The sequence below is a fragment of the Chiloscyllium plagiosum genome, chromosome 23 (assembly GCF_004010195.1).
Source record: "Chiloscyllium plagiosum isolate BGI_BamShark_2017 chromosome 23, ASM401019v2, whole genome shotgun sequence".
In the NCBI taxonomy this organism is placed as follows: domain Eukaryota; kingdom Metazoa; phylum Chordata; class Chondrichthyes; order Orectolobiformes; family Hemiscylliidae; genus Chiloscyllium; species Chiloscyllium plagiosum.
The window spans coordinates 57467769-57488082 of record NC_057732.1 but is presented as its reverse complement, the minus strand read 5'-3'; the positions used below and the strand labels follow the sequence as shown (position 1 = coordinate 57488082).

At 41.9% G+C, this 20314-nt stretch overlaps 1 protein-coding gene across 3 annotated transcripts in view; it reads left to right on the top strand.

Moving 5' to 3' along the window:
- LOC122561888 (integrin alpha-E-like) overlaps positions 1–20314 on the top strand; it is a 354449-nt gene that overhangs the window by 29844 nt on the left and 304291 nt on the right. For 2 of the 3 annotated variants that reach the window (XR_006315137.1, XM_043714220.1), the window contains exons 3-4: positions 14520–14623; positions 19395–19462. Coding sequence is in view for 2 of the 3 variants with exons in the window: in XM_043714220.1 (XP_043570155.1) it covers positions 14520–14623; positions 19395–19462 (172 nt within the window). In the remaining variant the exon portion in view is untranslated. Of the gene's footprint in view, positions 1–14314; positions 14406–14519; positions 14624–19394; positions 19463–20314 lie in introns of all 3 variants that reach the window. The other variant, XM_043714221.1, reaches the window with a different exon arrangement.

Genomic DNA, 20314 nt, shown 5'->3' with positions numbered 1-20314 from the left:
AAAAAAAAGGGGGGATATAAACCAAAGCGGGGGGAAAGGCAAACCAACATCCATTATGTCTTACTGTTTATCTAAGAGAGTCCAAGAATTCCTTAGCCTTTTCTGGTGATCCAAAGTTATATACGGATCCTTCATGGTTAAAGCGTAACGTCGCTGGGTAGCATAAGGAGTACTGAATATTTACGTCCCTTAAATGCTTCTTCGCCTCGTCGAATGCCTTCCTCTTTCGAACCAGAGCCGGGGAAAAGTCCTGAAATAGCATGATCTTGGATCTTTTTTAGATCATAGCTTGGGGGTCTTTTCCGAGACTTCTAGGGGCTTCTAGGAGTATCTGCCTCTCCTTGTAGCTCAGCAGCCGGAACAGGACCGGGCGTGGACGCTGGTTCGAGCCGGGCCCGCGTATTGCGACCCGGTAGGCCCATTCCACCCTTACCTGCCCTGATCCAGCTCGCAGATTTAAAAGCTGTGGCAGCCACTGCTCCAGGAATGCTGTAAGCTGGCCTTTCTCTTCCCGTTCGGGAAGGCCCAGCAAACAAATATTTTTTCGACGACCTCGATTATCGAGGTCTCAATAAGATTTTCCAAGGTCCGGACTTGCTGTTCGAGAGTCCGGACCTGATCCACGGCCGATTGAGCGGTAGTTTCGGAGGTCGCGGCCTTTAACTCCGCCCCTCCGACTCGGCGCTCAATTTCTTGGATTTCTCGGTCGTGCTTCGCGGCCGAGAGCGAGTCCCAACGATTTCTGGATTCTGCAATAAAGGCATCGATCTTCGAATCCAGCTTGGAAATCATTTCTGCAAGGCTTGTTACTGTAGGTAAGTCCCCCGGGGCGGCTGTGGATGCCTCTGCTGCAGCTGGAGAGGGTGGGGGAGGGGTTCCTGCTTGCTGAGAGCTGTTGGCTCCCTTCCCTTTAGTCATTTTTACTTAGGATTAAATTGTCTAAATGTAATATTACACAACTAATTAAATTACACAACTATTATAAATGATTTGGTGAGCGTGGTAGGGGGTGGGTGACCCACTGTACCCAAGTCTTGGGAGGAGCACTATAGACTCAGTCTTGCTGGGTCGCCGCCATCTTGGATCCCCACCAATACTAATTTTAAAATTAAGCTCTCCTTTGTTGGGTTGTTCTATGCTCACCAGAAACAGTATTTTGAATAGAAACATAAAATAGGAGGAGGACTAAGCCATTGGCCCCTCAAACCCACTGTACCATTCAGCATCTCAACATTATATTCCTGCTCTCTTGCATACCCCGCTGACATATTTACTCCAATAATCTATTTCTGTTTTTAAATATATTTAGTAGCTTGGCCTTCACAGTCTTCAATGGTAGAGAATTCCACATGTTTACCACCTTCTAAGTGAAGAAATCTTTCCTCGTCTTAGTCTGAAATGGCCTACAGGTGTGACCTCATGCAATGGACCCCAGCCAGGGGAAACATTATTCCCACATCTTGCCTACTCAGCCCTGTCAGTATATTATATGCTCCACTGTGAAACCCTCTCATTATTCTAAATGCCAGTGAATATAGGTCCAACCAATCTCTTCTCATACATGGGACAGACCTGCCATCCCAAGAATCAGTCTGGGGAACTTTTGCCGCACTCCCTCGGTGGCAAGTATATCTTTTTTCAGATAAAGAGATCAAAACAGCACACAATAATCCAAGTGCAGTCTTACCAAGGCTCTGTACAGCTATATTTAAACAATTTTACAACAAAGGACTGTAAAGCATTTTTCTTCCTAACTGCATGCTGCACCTGCTTGCTTACTTTCAGTAACTGATGTACGAGGACACTAAGGTCTCTTTGTACAACAACATTTTCCAATCTATCATAATTTAAATAACACACTATCATGCTGTTTTTTTCTACCGAAATGGATAACTTCACAATTGAGCATGTTATACTGCTTGTGCCATTTATTTGCCTACTCACTGTGCTTGTCTAAATTGCCCTGAAGCCTCTTTACATCTTCCTCAACACTCACATTCCCATGCAGTTTTATACTGTAAGCAAACTTGAAAATATTACATTTGATTCCCTTATCCAAATCCTTGATCTACATTATGAATACATGAGGCATAAGCATTGATTCCTCTGGTACTCCACTCAGAAAATAACCCATTTACTCCTACTCTGTTTCCTGTCTGCTAAAAAAATTCTTATTCCACACCAGTATATTACTCTCAATCCATGTGCTTTAACTTTGTTCACTAAACTTTGTGAAAATCCAAATGCACTACATTCTTTCGACTAGTTATGTCCTCCAAAATTTCAGCAGTTATGTCAAATGTGATTTCCTTCTCATAACTCCAACTTTATGTTGTGTAACCCCGTTGATATTTTCCAAGTATCCTGTTATCACATCCTTTATAATAGATTCTACAACTTTCCTGACTACTGATACTGGGCTAAACAGTGTATAATTTCCAGTTTTTCTACCTCCCTCAAATTTTTAAAAATGGGATTATATTTTGCACTCTAATCTGCTGAGACTGTTCCAGAGTCTGTAGAATTTGACCAATGCATCTATTATTTCCTCAGTCATCTGCTTTAGTATCGAAGATATAGATTATCAGGTGTTGAGGATTTACCAGTTTTCAATCCTATTAGTTTCTGCAGCACTTTTCAAAAAGTTAATATTAATTTCTTTCAATTCCTCTTTTCTAAAAAAAACCTTGCTTCCCAAGCATTTTTAACAAATTATTTGTGTTTTCTCCTGGGAAGACATAACTAAAGTAGCTCTTTAATTTTTCTCCATTATTGTTCTCCCTTATCAATTATCCTGTTTCAGACTGTAAGGGACCCCCATCCATCTGCACTAATCTTTTTCTTTTCACATGCTTATGGAAGCTCTTGCAGTCTGCCTTTATGTTCCTTGCAAGTTTACCCTTGAACTCTATTTTTCGCCTCTTAATTAACCTCTTGGTCTTCTTCTGCTGAATTATAAACTGCTCCCTCAGGCTAGCTACATTTTCTAGCAACTTTGAATTGAATTGAATTTATTGTCATGTGTACTGTGGCACAGTGAAAAGCTTTGTCTTGCGAGTAATACAAGCAGATCACAGAGTTAAAATTAGCATATTAATTAAATATTAAAGTAGTAATTAAATAATAGGTATACAGCGGCAATGCTAAGAGTTTGTGAGTCCATTCAGTATTCTAACAACAGTAGGGTAGAAACTGTTTCGAGACCAGCTGGTGCATATTCAGGCTGCTGTACCTTCTCCCCGATGGTAGAGGTTGTAGAAAAGCATTGCCAGGGTGGGATGGATCTATGAGAATGCTGGCGGCCTTCCCTTGACAGCAGGCCTGGTAGATGGATTCTATAGATAGGAGGTTGACCTTTGTGATTGTCCAGGCCGAGTTCACCACTCTCTCTAACCATCTCCAATCTTGAATGGTAGAGTTGCCATACCAGGTAGTGATACATTCAGACAGAATGCTCTCAGAGGCGCACCTCTAAAAGTTGGCAAAGGTATTCGCCGTCTGAGCTGCCTGAGGAAGAAGACATTGTTGGGCCTTTGTAACAGTGCATCCACATGAAGAGTCCAAGAAAGCTTGTTGTTGATGAGCACTCCCAGGAGCTTGACACTCTCCACTTGTTCCACCTCTGTGCTATTAATGTGTTGCGGGGGGCTTGAGTAACATCTTTATATGACCTGTCTTTGAATTAAATACTGTCCTTAATTTCTTTTGTTAGCTACGGTTGAGCCACTTTTTCATTTGCATTCCTTTGTAGGAAAAGAAGGTATAACTTGATCTTATTCAAGAATTTTGTTCTGTCTGCTCTTTTCAAACTGCTTGTGTCCCAAAAATCTACAATTATGACTATACTATTGTTTTTGCACGCAGAAATGTGCCTACATATATGCTTCTTTAACTTTCTACAAGTATTTGGGGATCTATGGCAAATGCCTAGAAGTGTAGCTACCCTTTTTCTTTTCTGAGTTCAACCCACACAGCCTTGTTTGATGCTTCCTTTCATATATCATTCCTCCTCATAACTGATTTAACTAATAATGTTACACCCCCATCTTTTTATTCCCTTCTCATTCCTGGCTGAAACCTTTCTAGTCAAAGTGTGGTGCTGGGAAAGAACAGCAGGTCAGGCAGCATCCAAGGAGCAGGAGAGTCAACATTTTGGGCATAAACCCTTTATCAGGAATGTGGAGGGTGAAGGGGGCTGAAGATAAATAGGGGGGTGGGGGTTGAGGGGAAGGGAGCTGGGAAGGCACTAGGTGGATGCACGTGGAGGGTAATAGTGATATTCCTACAAAATTCCTTGAAGCATGGCATTCCAACCAGAACTCTATCAATAAACACATTGAGTTAGACCCCATCTACCACCCCCTGAGAAAAAGAACAGGAAATGATATCACCACAGGAAAGACATCACCACAGGAAATAATATCACCAACCCAAAGAAACCCAAACATATAAATAGGAATCATGTACATTGCTTCACCTGAGGCCCACTGACGATGTTACCAAGTAGGGTGACAAAACGTCTAGAAATGAACCACCCAGCTCAGCGAGCAAACCTACATCCAGAAACTCAACCTGAGCTACAAATCTTCTCAAAACTCGATAAGGTAACAGTGATAGGTAAGTGGGGATGGTGGAGCAGATGGTGGGAAGGAAGATGGACAGGTAGAAAAGGGCATGAGGACAGTTGGAGGGTTGAATCTGGGATGAGGTGGGTGGAGGGGAGATTTTGAAACTAGTGAAGTCAATGTTGATGCCGTGTGGTTGAAGGGTCCCAAGGAGGAAGATGAGGCGTTATTCCTCCAGTTGATATGTGGCTTGGATGTGGCGGTGGAGGAGGCCCAGAACTTGCATGTCCTTGGGGGAGTGGGAGCAGGAAGTTGAAGTGGTCAGCCACAGGACAGTGGGGCTGTTTGGTGCATTTGTCCCACAGGTGTACCTTGAAATACTGCAGTTGGCATCCTGTCTCCCTAATGGTGAGGAGATCACATCGAGAGCAATGGACACTGTCGATGAGGTGGGTGGATGTGCTGGAAAATCTCTGCCAGATGTGAAAATATCCTTTGGGGCCTAGGATAGAGGTGAGGTGGGAGGTTTGGGCACAGGTTTTACACCTTCTGCAGTGTCAAGAGAAGGTGCCGGGTGTGGAGGGTTAGTCCGTGGGTGGGGGGGCATGGACTCGACATAGAACATAGAGAGGTACAACACAGAACAGGCCCTTCAGCCCACAATGTTGTGTTGAGGATTATTCCTAATCTAAAATAAAATAACCTAATCTACGTACCCCTCAATTCACTGCTGTCCATGTGCATGTCCAGCAGTCACTTGAATGTCCCTAATGACTCTGCTTTCACCACCACCACTGGCAACGCATTCCATGCATTCACAACTCTCTGTGTGAAGAACCTACCTCTGACAGCTCCTCTATACCTTCCTCCTAACACCCTAAAACTATAAACCCTCGTGCTAGTCAATCCTGCCCTGGGAAAAAGTCTCTGGCTATCGACTCTTTCCATTCCTGTCATTACCTTGTATACCTCGATCAGGTCACCTCTCTTCCTCCTTCTCTCCAGAGAGAAAAGTCCGAGCTTAGTCAACCTCGCTTCGTAAGACAAGCCTTCCAGTCCAGGCAGCATCCTGGTAAACCTTCTTTGTATCCTCTCCAAAGCCTCTGAATCTTTCCTATATTAGGGCGATCAGAACTGGACACAATATTGCAAGTGTGGCCTCACCAGGTTTTGTAGAACTGCAGCAAAACCTCGTGGTCTTGAACTCGATCTCCCTGTTAATGAAAGCCAAAATATCATATGCTTTCTTAACAACCATATCCACTTGGGTGGCAACTTTGAGGGATCGATGCACTTGAGCACCGAGATCCCACTGTTCCCCCACACTGTCAAGAATTCTGTCTTTAATCCTATATTCAGCATTCAAGTTCAACCTTCCAAAATGCATCACTTCGCATTTATCCAAGTTGAACTCCATCTGCCATTTCTCAGCCCAGCTCTGCATCCTGTCTATGTCGCGCTGCAGCCTGTAATAGCCCTCGATACTATCAACGGTGCATCCAACATTTGTGTCATCTGCAAATTTACTAACCCACTCCTTAACCTCCTCATCCAAGTCATTTATAAAAACTATGAAGAGCAGAGTCCCTAGAACAGAGCCCTGCGGGACACCACTCAACACTGACTTCCAGGCAGAATGCATTCGACCTACAACCCTCCCTGTCTTCTGTCAGCCAACCAATTCTGAATCCAGACAGCTAAATCTCCCTGCATCCTGTACCTCCTGACTTTACGAATGAATCCACCATGGGGAACGGTATCAAATGCTGAAGTCCATATACACCACATCTACTGCTTGACCTTCATTGACCTGTCTTGTCACCTCAAAGAACTCAATAAAATTTGTGAGGCATGACTTGCCCCTCACAAAGCCATGCTGACTGCCTTTAATCACACTATACTTCTACAAATAGTCACAAATCCTATCCCTCAGAATTCTTTCCAAAACCTTGCTGACCACAGATGAGGGAGTCACGGAGGGAAAGGTCTCTGTGGATTGCAGATAGGGGTGGGGAGGGAAAAATAGCTTTGGTGGTGGGGTCTGATTGTAGATGATGGAAATGGCGGAGGATAATGAGCTGTCTCTGGAGAGGGGTTTTATCCATATTACGGTTGGAGGGGTGGTGTTCCGTTGCAGGCCTCTTACCCACTTTAGACCTCATTATTCCCCTATTTATCTCTATTAACGTCGACTCTCCTGCTTCTCGGGTGCTGCCTGACTGGCTGTGCTTTTCCAGTGCCATACCTTTCGACTCTGACTCTCCAACATCTGCGGTCCTCACTTCCTCCTAGTTCCTGAAAACTCTTTATCCAGAGATAGTGAGCTGCCATCCTTGTCCCTCTTTATAGCAATAATATATTGACACCATGAGTTTATGCACGTCCTCATCAGCTTTATTCATTATCCTCCTTGAGTTTATATATATATATATATAAAATACATACAGACCTTTTAATATTGCAAATTCTCTGTGCTATGGATTTTTAAACCTCTGCTTCATCTGTCGTTCAGAGAGACTTTTTATGTTTCTGCCAGCTGTTTCCTGTTCTGAGTTTTCCCTCAGGTTCCCATCCTCTTGCCAATCTCGTTTAATCATCCTCAACACTGCTAGCAAATTTCCCTATAATGATTTTTATCCTCATCTCATTCAAGTGTAGAAAACCAACTTCTTCAGCTCCCGCCTTCTCAAGATTTGGTGTTGATGCCCCAGAAATCTGATTCCCAACCATCTACACCAGTTTTTCAGTCATGTTCAATTGTTCAATTCTCCTATTTCTTTGCTCAAGAGCAAATAATCCTGAGACCACTACTTTAGAAGTCCTCCCTTTCAATCTTCTAACTGCTTGAAATCTGCTTTCTCATCCTCATTCCTACTTAAGACATTGGGTGGAATCTTATCAGGGTCAGAGACATGGGATAATGGTTAGGTGAGTGGTAGAATCAGGCAAGAGGTTTGGTGAGCCCCATTTTGACATCAAGATCATCTTGTTGTATGCTTGTCTCAAGTGGCAGGAATCTCACTCGGGAGTAGTGAATTCCTAATTGACAATGATTATTACTTGTTAAATGCTTTGTGTGCTACCCAACTCCCCATAATTTGCAACAATACCAAATTCACCATACAAGCTAGCTGTTGGGAAGACTTAACATGGAACCCAGAGCAGCTTCTTGCTGGGTTCACCTCATTGCTTGCCCCAAAATATCTCCACATTAGACATTGGGCATCAATATTTTGGATATATCTCTGAACTATTTACAGGATGCATCTGCATTTCAATGCTATGCCTTGGGTTGCCAATTTCCCCTTATCTGCCATATCCGGACAAATGTCAAGAACATAAAGAGCAGTTCTGGACTGACAGAGCTTGTCCAGGTATACAACAGCCTTCAAAGTATGGCATGAATGCAAGGGATGCTGGTCAATTTAGGGATCTCCAGTAATTGGCAAATTGCTCCAGGAACAGCGCATGGTAAGATACGGTGGAAATTGGACACAGTACTTGCCATAAGGACTGAAATATCAATTGATGTATGTAGGTTTGCTCGCTGGAAGGTTCGTTTTCAGACATTTTATCACCTTCATCCAGAGGCTCACTGAAGATGTTACCTGAAAATGAACTTTCCAGCTCAATGAGCAAACTTACATCTTGAACCTCAACCTGAGCTGCAAATCTTCTCAAAACTCGCTAATACCAATTAATGTGCCCAGTTTGGTTAAAAAAAAAACAGAAATCAAACTTCCCAAAATCCACCAAGTGCAATGTGACTCACACTTTGCCAAAACAAACCTGTAAAACATATGAGGACTATGACCTCTGGCCAGTTAGCCTCCCGAGAAGAATGTGCTGTAGCACCAGGAGACAATGTACCATCCTGGAGTCAAGTTGATAGCTGCAGAAATGTCCCTGTGATCCCCTGACTATGGAATACCCTATCGTTAATACTCATTCATTCTTGAAGGATGTTAAAGCTTTGGAGGGAGTTCAGAGGAGATTTACTAGAATGATACCAGGAATTAAAAATTTTAGTCAGAAAGAAAGATTAGAGAAATTGAGCTTATTCTTCTTGGAGCTGAGAAGATTAGGGGTGACCTTATTGACACATTCAAAATTGTGAACAATTTTGACAGGGTAAAGAAGGATATTCTGTTTCCACTTGTTGACATGTCAGTAACTTGGGGTCACAGTTCCAAGACTGTCTGCAAGAGAGGTATGAGTGAGATGAGGAGAAACTTCTTTGCTCAGAGTTGTTAGGATTTGCAATGCACTTGCACCTCCTGGAAGAGTGGTGCAGGTGGACTCCAAAGGAGGTTTCAAAAGGGAGCTGGATATATATTTGAAAACGCTTAAGTTAGAGGGCTGCTGAGATAAGGCTGGAGAGTAGGGCTAGTTGGGTATCTCTTTTGGGAACTGATACAGACACAATGGGTTGAATGGCCTCCTTCTCTACTGTAATATTCTATGATTCTTTCTCCTCCCTATGCAGCTAAATCAGATATGGTGGCACTGACTTAGCTTTGGCTGTAATTGCTTGAGGATCAATCGCCTTCATCAGTATCCAAAATGAATACTAATTAGCAAGCAAGATTCACTGAAACGACTTCTGCACTGCCTGCCTGGTAGACTTAAACTGCTACAAATAGTGTAGTGCTAGAAAAGCACAGCTGGTCAGGCAGCATCTGAGGAACAGGAGAGTCTGTGTTTCAGGCATCCTGATGAAGGGCTTATGCTGCTCGGATGCTGCCTGACTAGCTGTGCTTTTCCAGCGCCACACTCTTCGACTCTGATCTCCAGCAACCGCAGTCCTCACTTTCTCCCAGACTTAAACTACTGGGTGATCACCCATTGTCTTGTTGCCTAAAGACTTCTACTTGCAGTACGATCACCTCCCTAAACAAGCTAACATGCAAGTCCTCTGCCTTACAAATGCATAAGAGTGACTGCAGCCATTGCTCAAATTTGAAAACCTGGAGCTTAAGCTTGTGCGGCTGGTGACATTTTCTTCAGATATGTTCATATGGTACACATGTGTGTCCATGATTTACACATACTTCAGACTGTATACCCAACTTGATACTAACCTGCCATCCTGTAACTTTTAAAACCATTTGTTTTGATTAACAGGGTAGAAAATCTTACAGTATTCACCAATCAGATTCTTATCACTTGCAGTCTTCGAAATTATTCACTGTTCATCCATGTTGAAACCATTAAAGCATGTTAAAAAGAAGACTCTTAATAATGACCTTTCCAAATACTTCTGTGTACTTGCCTCCAATCTGAAAAGTAAGTGTTAAATAATTTGACAAGAACAAATGCTTAAATAAAGTAGAAAATTTAGGAAATGCCCAGCAGATCTAGTGTAGGGTGAAAGAATGGCTGAATTTTCACATTGGCAGTTAAACTACAGTGACAATTGAGTTTCATGATGTCCTCTCCACCATGGCCAAGGTCAGATTTTCCTGCAGCATCTTCTAGTTTTCACCTTAATATTTATATAAGAGGGATGTTGGATGTGTGTTCCTCAAATTCCTTCCAATCATCATGCTTCTAGTACCAGATTTAAAACCTAGCTGGATACCACTTCAGATCCTCACTATGATATTTAGGCCCTAATAATCAAAGAAATGGCCCAAAAGAATGATAACTTCACTCTCTGCTTTGTGGACAGAAATTTGATGTTGTTGTTGGAGAGGGGTTCATTCATCTTCCTTGCAGACTGCTACTGTAGGTCATGACATCAGACACAGCCAGTGGGGACAGAAACTGCAACACTAGTCAGTGTTGTTTACCATGTGAAGTGACTTTTTGTGCTCCATAAGAGTAATTGCAACATTTTATTTCTCTGCTACCTGTAATCTATTGCCATGTATCTGCAGGCACGTGCTGCAACTCTGATGTTGACCTGGTCCAGAACCATACAGTGGCATATATGCACAGTTTGACCGACACATTTATATCATAATCTGCTAGCATTTGTCTCTCTCTGCAGTAAAAAGAGGGCTAAACTAAAAAGGTTTGAATCCTGTAAGGCAGAGTTTGAGGCATGGTGGACTAAAAAAATGTATCCAACTAAGCACTAAAGTCAATGAGTGTTAACAAAGCAAACTAAGAGCCATAAGATGCCAGTGTCTATGCAAGTCCTAAAGCAACCTGTGTAGATGCATGGCAGTCTTGTAGTATGAGATATTTTACTCCAAAGTAGAGTGTTGAAGGTCAGAAACGGTGGCTGAGTTAGTCAGCCATAATAATGTGACGAGGCTGGTGCTTTGCAGATGCTGATTTTCGTGATGAAAGGTCAAGGACAATGGTGGCCTTGATGGATGAGGGACCTTGAGCAGAAGAAACAGTTGGATGATGGCAGAGAGTGGTTTTCAATGAGCTGCAGCTGTAAAGTACCCGCTCTGTTTTACCTATTGGATTTTTTGTTAACTTCTTACTAAAGGAAAGGACAATTGGAGGTGCAATGAGAATCTTGTGAGCTATATATAACTATTCATTCAAAGTTTGTGAGAAGATTTGTAGCTCGGGTGCTCGTTGCTGTGGTTCTGTTCACCGAGCTGGAAGGTTTTGTTGCAAACGTTTCGTCCCCTGTCTAGGTGACATCCTCAGTGCTTGGGAGTCTCCTGTAAAGCGCTTCTGTGATGTTTCCTCCGGCATTTATAATGGCCTGTCCCTGCCGCTTCCGGTTGTCAGTTTCAGCTGTCCGCTGTAGTGGCCGGTATATTGGGTCCAGGTCGATGTGTTTGTTGATGGAGTTTGTGGATCTGGTGTTGTGCAACGAACCAGATTTGATCAGGGACCTCGAAGTAAAAGAGACATTAGGAGGTAGTGACCATAATATGATAAGACTACTGCGACCACTAGGACTTATAACAGCACACAAACCAACAGCCACCCTCAGACAACAACTCACCAGAACGAAGGACCCGATACCCAGCATGAGCAAAACTAATGTAGTGTACAAAATCCCATGCAAGGACTGCACAAAACACTATATAGGACAAACAGGAAGACAGCTAACGATCCGCATCCATGAACACCAACTCGCCACGACCAGCTATCCTTAGTAGCCACACACGCAGATGACAAGCAACATGAGTTTGACTGGGACATCATTACTATTATAGGACAAGCCAAACAGAAAACAGCCAGGGAATTCCTAGAGGCATGGCACTCATCCACAGATTCAATCAATAAGCACATTGATCTGGATTCAATATACCGGCCACTGCAGCGGAAAGCTGGAACTGGAAACCTGAAGTGGCAGATTCAAACCACTGTAAATGCCGGAGGAAACACCACAGAAGCGCTTCACAGGAGGCTCCCAAGCACTGAGGATGTCACCTAGATAGGGGACGAAACGTTTGCAACAAAAACTTCCAGCTCGGCGAACAGAACCACAGCATAACTATTCATCTTGAAGTGTAAGAAATAAAGTGGATGAGCTTGAGGCTCAGTTGGAAATTGGCTGGTACGATGTTGTGGGGATAACTGAGACGTGGCTTCAAGTGGACAGGGCTTGGGAAATAAATATTCAAGACTTTATGTGCATTTGAAAGGACAGACAGACGGGCAGAGAGGTTGGGGTGACCCTGTTGGTGAGGAATGATATTCAGTTCCTTGCGAGGGGGGACATAGAATCAGGAGATGTAGAGTCAATATGGATAGAGCTGAGAAATTCTAAGGGTAGAAAGACCCTAATGGGAGTTATCTACAGGCCCCCAAACAGTAGTCTGGATGTAGGGTGTAAGTTGAATAAGGAGTTGAAATTGGCCTGTCGCAAAGGTATTACTATAGTTGTTATGGGGAATTTCAACATGCAGGTAGACTGAGAGAATCATGATGGTACTGGACCCCAGGAAAGAGAGTTTATGGAGTGCCTCTGAGATGGATTCTTAGAAAGCTTGTACTGGAGCCTACCAGGGAGAAGACAATTCTGCATCTGGTGTTGTGCAACGAACCAGATTTGATCAGGGACCTCGAGGTAGTGACCATAATATGATAAGTTTTAATCTGCAATTTGAGAGGGAGAAGAGAGAATCAGAAGTGTCAGTATTACAGTTGAACAAAGGGAAGTATGGAGCTATGAGGGATGACCTGGCCAAAGTTCAATGGTCCAATATCTTGACAGTGGAACAAGAATGGCAGGTATTTCAGTATATAATGCAAAAGGTGCAGGATCAGTTCATTCCAAAGGGGAAGAATGATCCTAAGGGGAGGCAGGAGCGGCTGTGGCTGATGAGGGAAGTTAAGGACTGTATAAAGATAAAAGAGAAGTATAACATAGCAAAGGTGAGCAGGAAGCCAGAAGACTGGCAAACTTTTAAAGAGCAACAGTGAATAACTAAAAAGGCAATACGTGGAGAAAAAATGAGATACAAAGGCAAACTGGGCAAAAACATAAATGAGGAGAAAGTGAGGGCTGCAGATGCTGGAGATCAGAACTGAAAATGTGTTGCTGGAAATTCGCAGCAGGTCAGGCAGCATCCAAGGAACAGAGAATCGACGTTTCGGGCATAAGCCCTTCTTCAGGAATGAGGAAAGTGTGTCCAGCAGGCTAAGATAAAAGGTAGGGAGGAGGAACTTGGGGAGGGGCGTTGGGAATGAAATAGGTGGAGGGAGGTCAAGGTGAGGTGGGGACGGAGAGGTCAGGAAGAAGATTGCAGGTTAGGAAGGCGGTGCTGAGTTCGAGGGATTTGACTGAGACAAGGTGGGGTGAGGGGAAATGAGGAAACTGGAGAAACATAAATGAGGATAGTAAAAGCTTTTTTAGGTATGTGAAAAGAAAACAAATGATTAAGACTAAAATTGGGCCCTTGAAGACAGAAATGGGTGAATTTATTATGGGAACAAAGAAATGGCAGAAGAGTTGAATAGGTGGGGTAGACACAAGCAATTATAAGCACAGATATAATAATGGCTGAAGGACCTTGGGTAATGGATGAACTAAAGGGAATTTATATTAGGCAGGAAATGGTGTTGGATAGACTGTTAGGTCTGAAGGCTGATAAGTCTATGGGACCTAATGGTCTGCATCCCAGGGTACTTAAGGAGGTGGGCGCATTGGTAATCATTTTCCAATGTTCTATCAATTCAGGATCAGTTCCTGTGGATTGGAGGATGGCTAATGCGTCCCACTTTTGAAGAAGGGAGGGAGAGAAAAAACATGGAATTATCGACCAGTAGCCTGACGTCAGTGGTGGGAAAGATGCTGGAGGCAATTATAAAAGATGAAATTACGACTCATTTGGATAGCAGTAACAAGATAGGTCAGAGTCAGCATGGATTTATGAAGGGGAAGTCATGCTTGATTAATCTTCTGGAATGTTTTGAGGATGTAACTATGAAAAATACTCACCCTGTTTACTCAACTCACTTGCCTTTATTCTTACCACAAGGGTGGGAAAATTCTGCCAATCTGTTTTATTTTATTTTATATTTTATATGTACGTCTTCCTGTCTGTTGGCCCATATACAATGTATCTGCAATGCCACTGTCCTTTTAATGCCAAAGGCTTTATTTCTGCTAACAACTCCATTATGTCATAATTTGAAAGTTTTCAATTTCTTTACAGCCTAAGAACTCTGTGAAACTGTTTTTCCTATCTTCTGGAGTATGTCATGAAAATATAGTAGACACTGGCAACACATCGTTGCAATTCACAGGCTGTAGTGTATTGGAGTCTCTACCTAGTGTCCTTTTGCCTCCCCCTACTGTACCAATAATTTGCACTGTCACCTTTCAGACAATAGAACTGATCTTTGAAGAAGGCAATTCACGCAATAATTTCTTACGTAGACTGGAACACCAAGAACAGAATATAAAGATTGTTACTGGTGAGCTCCAGTCTAAATTTAACTACTGACACAAAATGCAGGAATAATTCTGATTTAGTTTAGAGCATGCTGAAACTTGACATCTTATTTATATGCTTGTGTTTTTTTTATTAGGATATTGGTAAGTTCTCCCCTATATACCACTGACAACAGACATTATGGGAGAATAGAGAAATGCGATCTAAAAAGAAAATTATGTGAAGCTATCAAACTCACAGGTAATCCCTATCAGAACATGTTTACAGTTTACTGTTATTAAATTATGCACTTAAAACTTTTGGAACGATTTAAAAGCTTTTTAATGTTGCAAGACTTTTGTGAGACTCAAGAAAGTGTCCAACAATTAATCTAATGTTCATCGTGAACGAGAAAACTTTTTGGAATATTTGTAACAAAGAATAAAATGGTAATTCTGAAAATGTAAACATGGAAGGAAAACATAGAGGCTAGAATGGGAATCTAACAACATTATTAATGGAAGGTTTTTGATAGTCGGAGAGGAGAGTCAAGGCAGAGGAAACTGGACAGGGAGTTCCAGATGTCATGCCATGTGAGCAATATGTCATGGAATCAACCAGGAAGAAGTCTGGTAATGGGTAATGAGGCAGGTTTAATAAATGACCTCTGAGTAAAAACATCCCCCAAGAAGAAATTATCGTAACAGGAAGGAATTTAATATTCAGTTTGGAAGTGAGAAACTTGGGTCAGAAACAACTATATTTAACTTAAATGTAGGGAATTACAATGAAATGAGAATGCTGTTAGCTAAAGTGAATTGAGTGGGTAGGTTAGCAGGAATGACAGCAAATAGTGGCAAACATTTAAAAAGGTAATTCATGACTCTCAGCAAAAATACATCCCTGTAAGGAGGAAGAATTGATAAACCAACGAAGGCTAACCAAGGAAGTTAAGGAGAGTATTAAATTGAAGGATTAAGCATATAAGGAGGCATAAGTCAGTGATAGTTCCAAAGACTGGGATAAATTCAAAATCCAGCAAAGGAGGATTCAAAAGATAATAAAAAGAGAGAAAATAAACAATGAGGGCAAACTAGAGAGAAATATAAAAACTGACAATAAGAGATTCTTTAACCATATAAAAAAGAAAGGAGAAGTCAAAGTGAACATAGGCCTCTTTAGAAAATGAATCTGGGGACACTGTCTAGGGGAACCAGGAATGATAATGGATCTAACTATATATTAGGCATCAGTCTTTTTTGTGGGGGATAAGTCGAACATTGCATTAATACTAAAGAATAAAATGGAGGAATTAAGTATCATCATCAACATTGGAGAAATAGTGTTTGACAAGCTAATGGGTTAAAGGCAAAAAAGTCCTTGGCCCTGATAATTTGCATCCTATGATCCTAAAAGAGGTAGCTACAAAGATAGTGGATGCATTGGCTGTAATTTTCCAAAATTCCTTGGATCCTGGAGAAGTATCATAGGATTGGAAAACTGCTAATGTGATACCCATTTTCAAAAAGGGACGAAGGCAAAAATAACTGTATGCTGATTAATCTAACATCTATTGTTGGAGAAGTATTTGAATCAATTATTAAGGAAGTGATAGCAAAACATTTGGAAAATCATAATCTAATAAAACAGCATGACTTTATGAAAGAGAATTTGTATCTGACTAATTTATTAGAGTTTTTTGAAGAGATGTGGATAGATGGGTCCCAGTAGGAGTGTTGTATTTGGACTTCGACAAGGCAATTGACAAGGTACTTCACAAAAGTTTAAGTTATAAGAAAAGAACTCATAGGTGTTGGAGGTAGTATAATAGATAGAGAATTGGCTTACAGGCAGGAAACAGCAAATGGGGATGAGGAGTTCTTTTTGAAGTTAGTAAACCATGACCAGTGGGTTCTTCAGTGATTGGTGCTGGGATTGCAACTGTTTACAATACAGAGGAACCTTGATTATCCGAACGAGATGAGTGGGCACTATTTCGTTCAGATAATCAATTATTTGGTTAATCGATTAAATGCCTTTCCTCTGGGGCTTGGAGTTTTCTGTAAAGTTTGCTCCCCGTTTAGGAGACTAGGCAGCAGCACACTGCGCGCAAGCTGGACACTGACAACAAGACTGCTGCTGCTGCCTTTTGTGGGGTAAGTCTCACACACACAACATTTTACTGCAACTTTTTGACAGGTTCCACCTTTATCCTGTACAGGACAACTTGGAGAGATTATCTGGGGAAAGTGAGTTTAGGGTTAACCCCTATGTAGAACTCCAGGGAAAGTGTGGGGAGAGAGAGAGGGCAGGAGATCAGTCATTTGGAGACAGTGCCTGTTTAATCATTGTAAACAAAAGACATGATCAGTGTTGGAAACACGTCTTTGATATAATATTTCTATCGGGACCTCAAGATCTCCTTCGGATAATCTTATATTCGGACAATTGATATTCGGATAATTGAGGTTCCCTGTATATATTAATGACTTTAAGGAAGGAAGAGAATGTACTGTAGCTACATTTACACATGAAACAAAAATATGTAAAAAGGCAAGTTGAGATGAATACAAAACGTTTGCTGTGAGTTATTTATCAGATAAGTAAGCGGACAAATGGAGTACAATGTGGGAAAATGCGCATTTGTTCATTTTGGAAAGGAGGAAAAAAGAACACAATATTACTTAAACGGAGAAAAACTGCAGAAAGTTGCAACTTAAAGGGCCTTGGGGATACATATGCACGAAACACAGAAAGCCAACATACAGGTGCAGCAAGTCATCAGGAAGGCTTTTATGGAATGTTGGCCCTTATTTCAAGGGGAGATTGGAGTATAAAAATAAAGAAGTTTTACTGCAACTGCAAAAGGTGCTGGTGAGACAACAAATGGAGAACTGTAATTTTGGTCCCTTTATTGAAGGAAAGATATTGTTTCCTCGAAGGCAGTACAAGGACTGTTCACTAGGATGATCCCTAGCATGGAGGGATTGTCTTACAAGCAAAGGCTAAACAGGTTGGGACTGTACTGACTGGAGTTTAGAAGAATGAGAGGCAATCCCATTGAAAAATATAGGGTTCTTAAGCGACTTGACAGGGTAAATGCTGAGGGTGTTTTCTCACATTGGATAGTCTAGGATCAGAGGGCATAGTCTCAAAATAAAGGGGTGCAAATTTAAGACTGAAACAACATGGGTTTTGAGTCTTTGGAACTCCTTACCTCAGAGAAGTGTGAAAGCAGAATGCTTGTGTAAATTTAAGGTGGAGATAGGCAGATAGATTCTTAATCATTTGGGGAATCGAGGATTATGGGAAATTGGCAGGCAAGTTGACATGAGGAATGTTGGATCAGCCATGATTCTATTTAATGACCATGTTTGCGGGGTTCAATGGCTCCTATCTCTTTTGGTCTTATGGTTTTAGAGCAGAGAGTACATTTGATTGCAAGCAATTGCCAGTTCTGAATTACAGATTTTCCATTACAAGATTAAATAGAAATCTTGTTTTAGAGGACTGAAGGTTTCCTGTAGGAATACAGGTGAGGATAACATCATCAAGGAGAAGCTGACAACATTTGGAGAGATTTAAAAACAAATGAGGACAAGGATAACCAGTAGAGCTTGCAGTAATGGTAATATTTGGGAAGGGGAGGTCATGATAGAGAGCATTGGCGAGCCCGATGGATGGTTGTTATGAGGTAAGATGGGAGGACCTTTGGACTGGAATTGGGACCCTATGGAAGATCAGTGAAAGATTAAAATGAAAATGATAAAGCCACTAAAGTTTGTCAGAAGAAACTGAAAGTCAGGACAGAGATGTCAATAATGTAGAAAGGAAAGAGAGCAGCTTTAGGAATAGCTTGCAAGTGGTGGAAGGGTATTGGCTTAGTGCTAAGCATCTATTGCCCTGTGCAGTGAATTCCCACACTGCCACCAAATTCCCTGAGCTAAATATTCACTCAGGCTGTGTCTCACTGCAGATGTGTTCACTCATTCCTGACCACGCATAGCTTATTTGTCATGTGCTTTCAACAGATCCTCTCTCAAAAAGAACTGAGGTGAGTTAAGATGACTCACATTTGTTAAGCTTCCATAGTAATCACCACCGATTAAGGCCCTATTCAGAATTAAGGTGATTGACTGCTCAGTTTATGCTGCATTTCGTGACAGCGAACTGCTGGGCAATTTTCCACATTGTAGGGTCAATCATGAACAATGGGAAGAATTGTGGACAGCTTTGGAACAGATAAAATAATGTTTATCTCTTTTATGCATGTTTTCTTGGTAGTGTGGATGTGCAGAGAGTTCTTGGAGTCCATGTGCATAAACCTCTGAAAGTTGCCACCCAGGTGGATAGTGCTGTTAAGAAGGCATACGGTGTGTTAAGTTTCATTTGTAGAGGGATTGAGTTCCAGAGCCACAATATCATGCTGCAACTATACAAAGCGCTGGTGCGGCCTCACTTGGAAAATTGTGTATAGTTCTGGTCGCCATATTTCGGGGAGGATGTGGAAGCATTGGAAAAGGTGCAGAGGAGATTTACCAGGATGGTGCCTGGTCTGGAGGGAAAGTCTTATGAGGAAAGGCTGAGAGATTTGGGTCTGTTCTCATTGGAAAGAAGAAGGCTAAGAGGAGATTTGATAGAGACATCCCAGATGATCAGAGGATTAGGTAGGGTAGACAGTGAAAGTCTTTTCCCTTGGATGATGACGTCAGCTTGTACGAGGGGGCATAACTACAAATTGAGGGGTGATAGATTTAAGACAGATGTCAGAAGCAGGTTCTTTATGCAGAGAGTGGTAAGGGTGTGGAAATGCCCTACCTGTTAATGTAGTCAACTCAGCCACATTAGGGAGATTTAAACAATCCTTAGATTAGCACATGGATGATGATGGGATAGTGTAGGGGGAACGAGCTGAGAATAGTTCACAGGTCGGCGCAAAATCGAGGGCCAAAGGCCCTGTTCTGCGCTGTATTGTTCTATGTTCTATGTTCCTATACTGTAAAGTGATAATCTCTTGTTTTGTCTTTTCCAGAAGCTGAGAAATCTCGTATCAGGCCTGGCTTCACCATGGCTATCAGCTTTTTGCCCTCACAATTCTTGGTAAATATGAAATACTACATAATACACTTGTTAATATAGATTAATGGGATTGTAGCAGCAAAGTTACAAATTTTGGCTCAGACAGAAATAAACTATGGTGGTGAATTGTTGCTTTTTTAGACTGGGAAATGTGGTGTTCACCAGAGCTTGGTATGACAATACTTCCCTTTTTGATTAAATATTAATGGTCAGGATTTGGGTGTGAATTGGATGATTTTAAAACTTACAAGTGAAACACAATTCTAAAATGTAGTGAGCAATGAAACCATTGTAGTAACAAAGTAAGATGCAGGTCCATTATGCAGGGCAGACATACAGAGATGAAATTTAATGCAGAAAAGTGTGATACGATTAATTTGATAAGAAGAATCAGGAGAGTGTGAATAAAGACTTATGGTCAAAATTGAGGGTGTTCACAAAGTGGGCATGAGCACGACAAGAGAGAATGCAAACAGATTAGAAAAGTTAATAAAAAAGACAAAAGATGTAAAATACTCTGCTGACACATAAATCAACAAAAAGGAAAAGCAGGATGGGAATAAAACATAAGATTGTGAGAAGATTTGTAGCTCGGGTGCTCGTTGCTGTGGTTCTGTTCGCCGAGCTGGAAGTTTTTGTTGCAAACGTTTCGTCCCCTGTCTAGGTGACATCCTCAGTGCTTGGGAGCCTCCTGTGAAGCGCTTCTGTGGTGTTTCCTCTGGCATTTATAGTGGCCTCTCCCTGCCGCTTTTGGTTGTCAGTTTCAGCTGTCCGCTGTAGTGGCCGGTATACTGGGTCCAGGTCGATGTGTTTGTTGATGAAGTTTGTGGATGAGTGCCATGCTTCTAGGAATTCCCTGACTGTTCTTTGTTT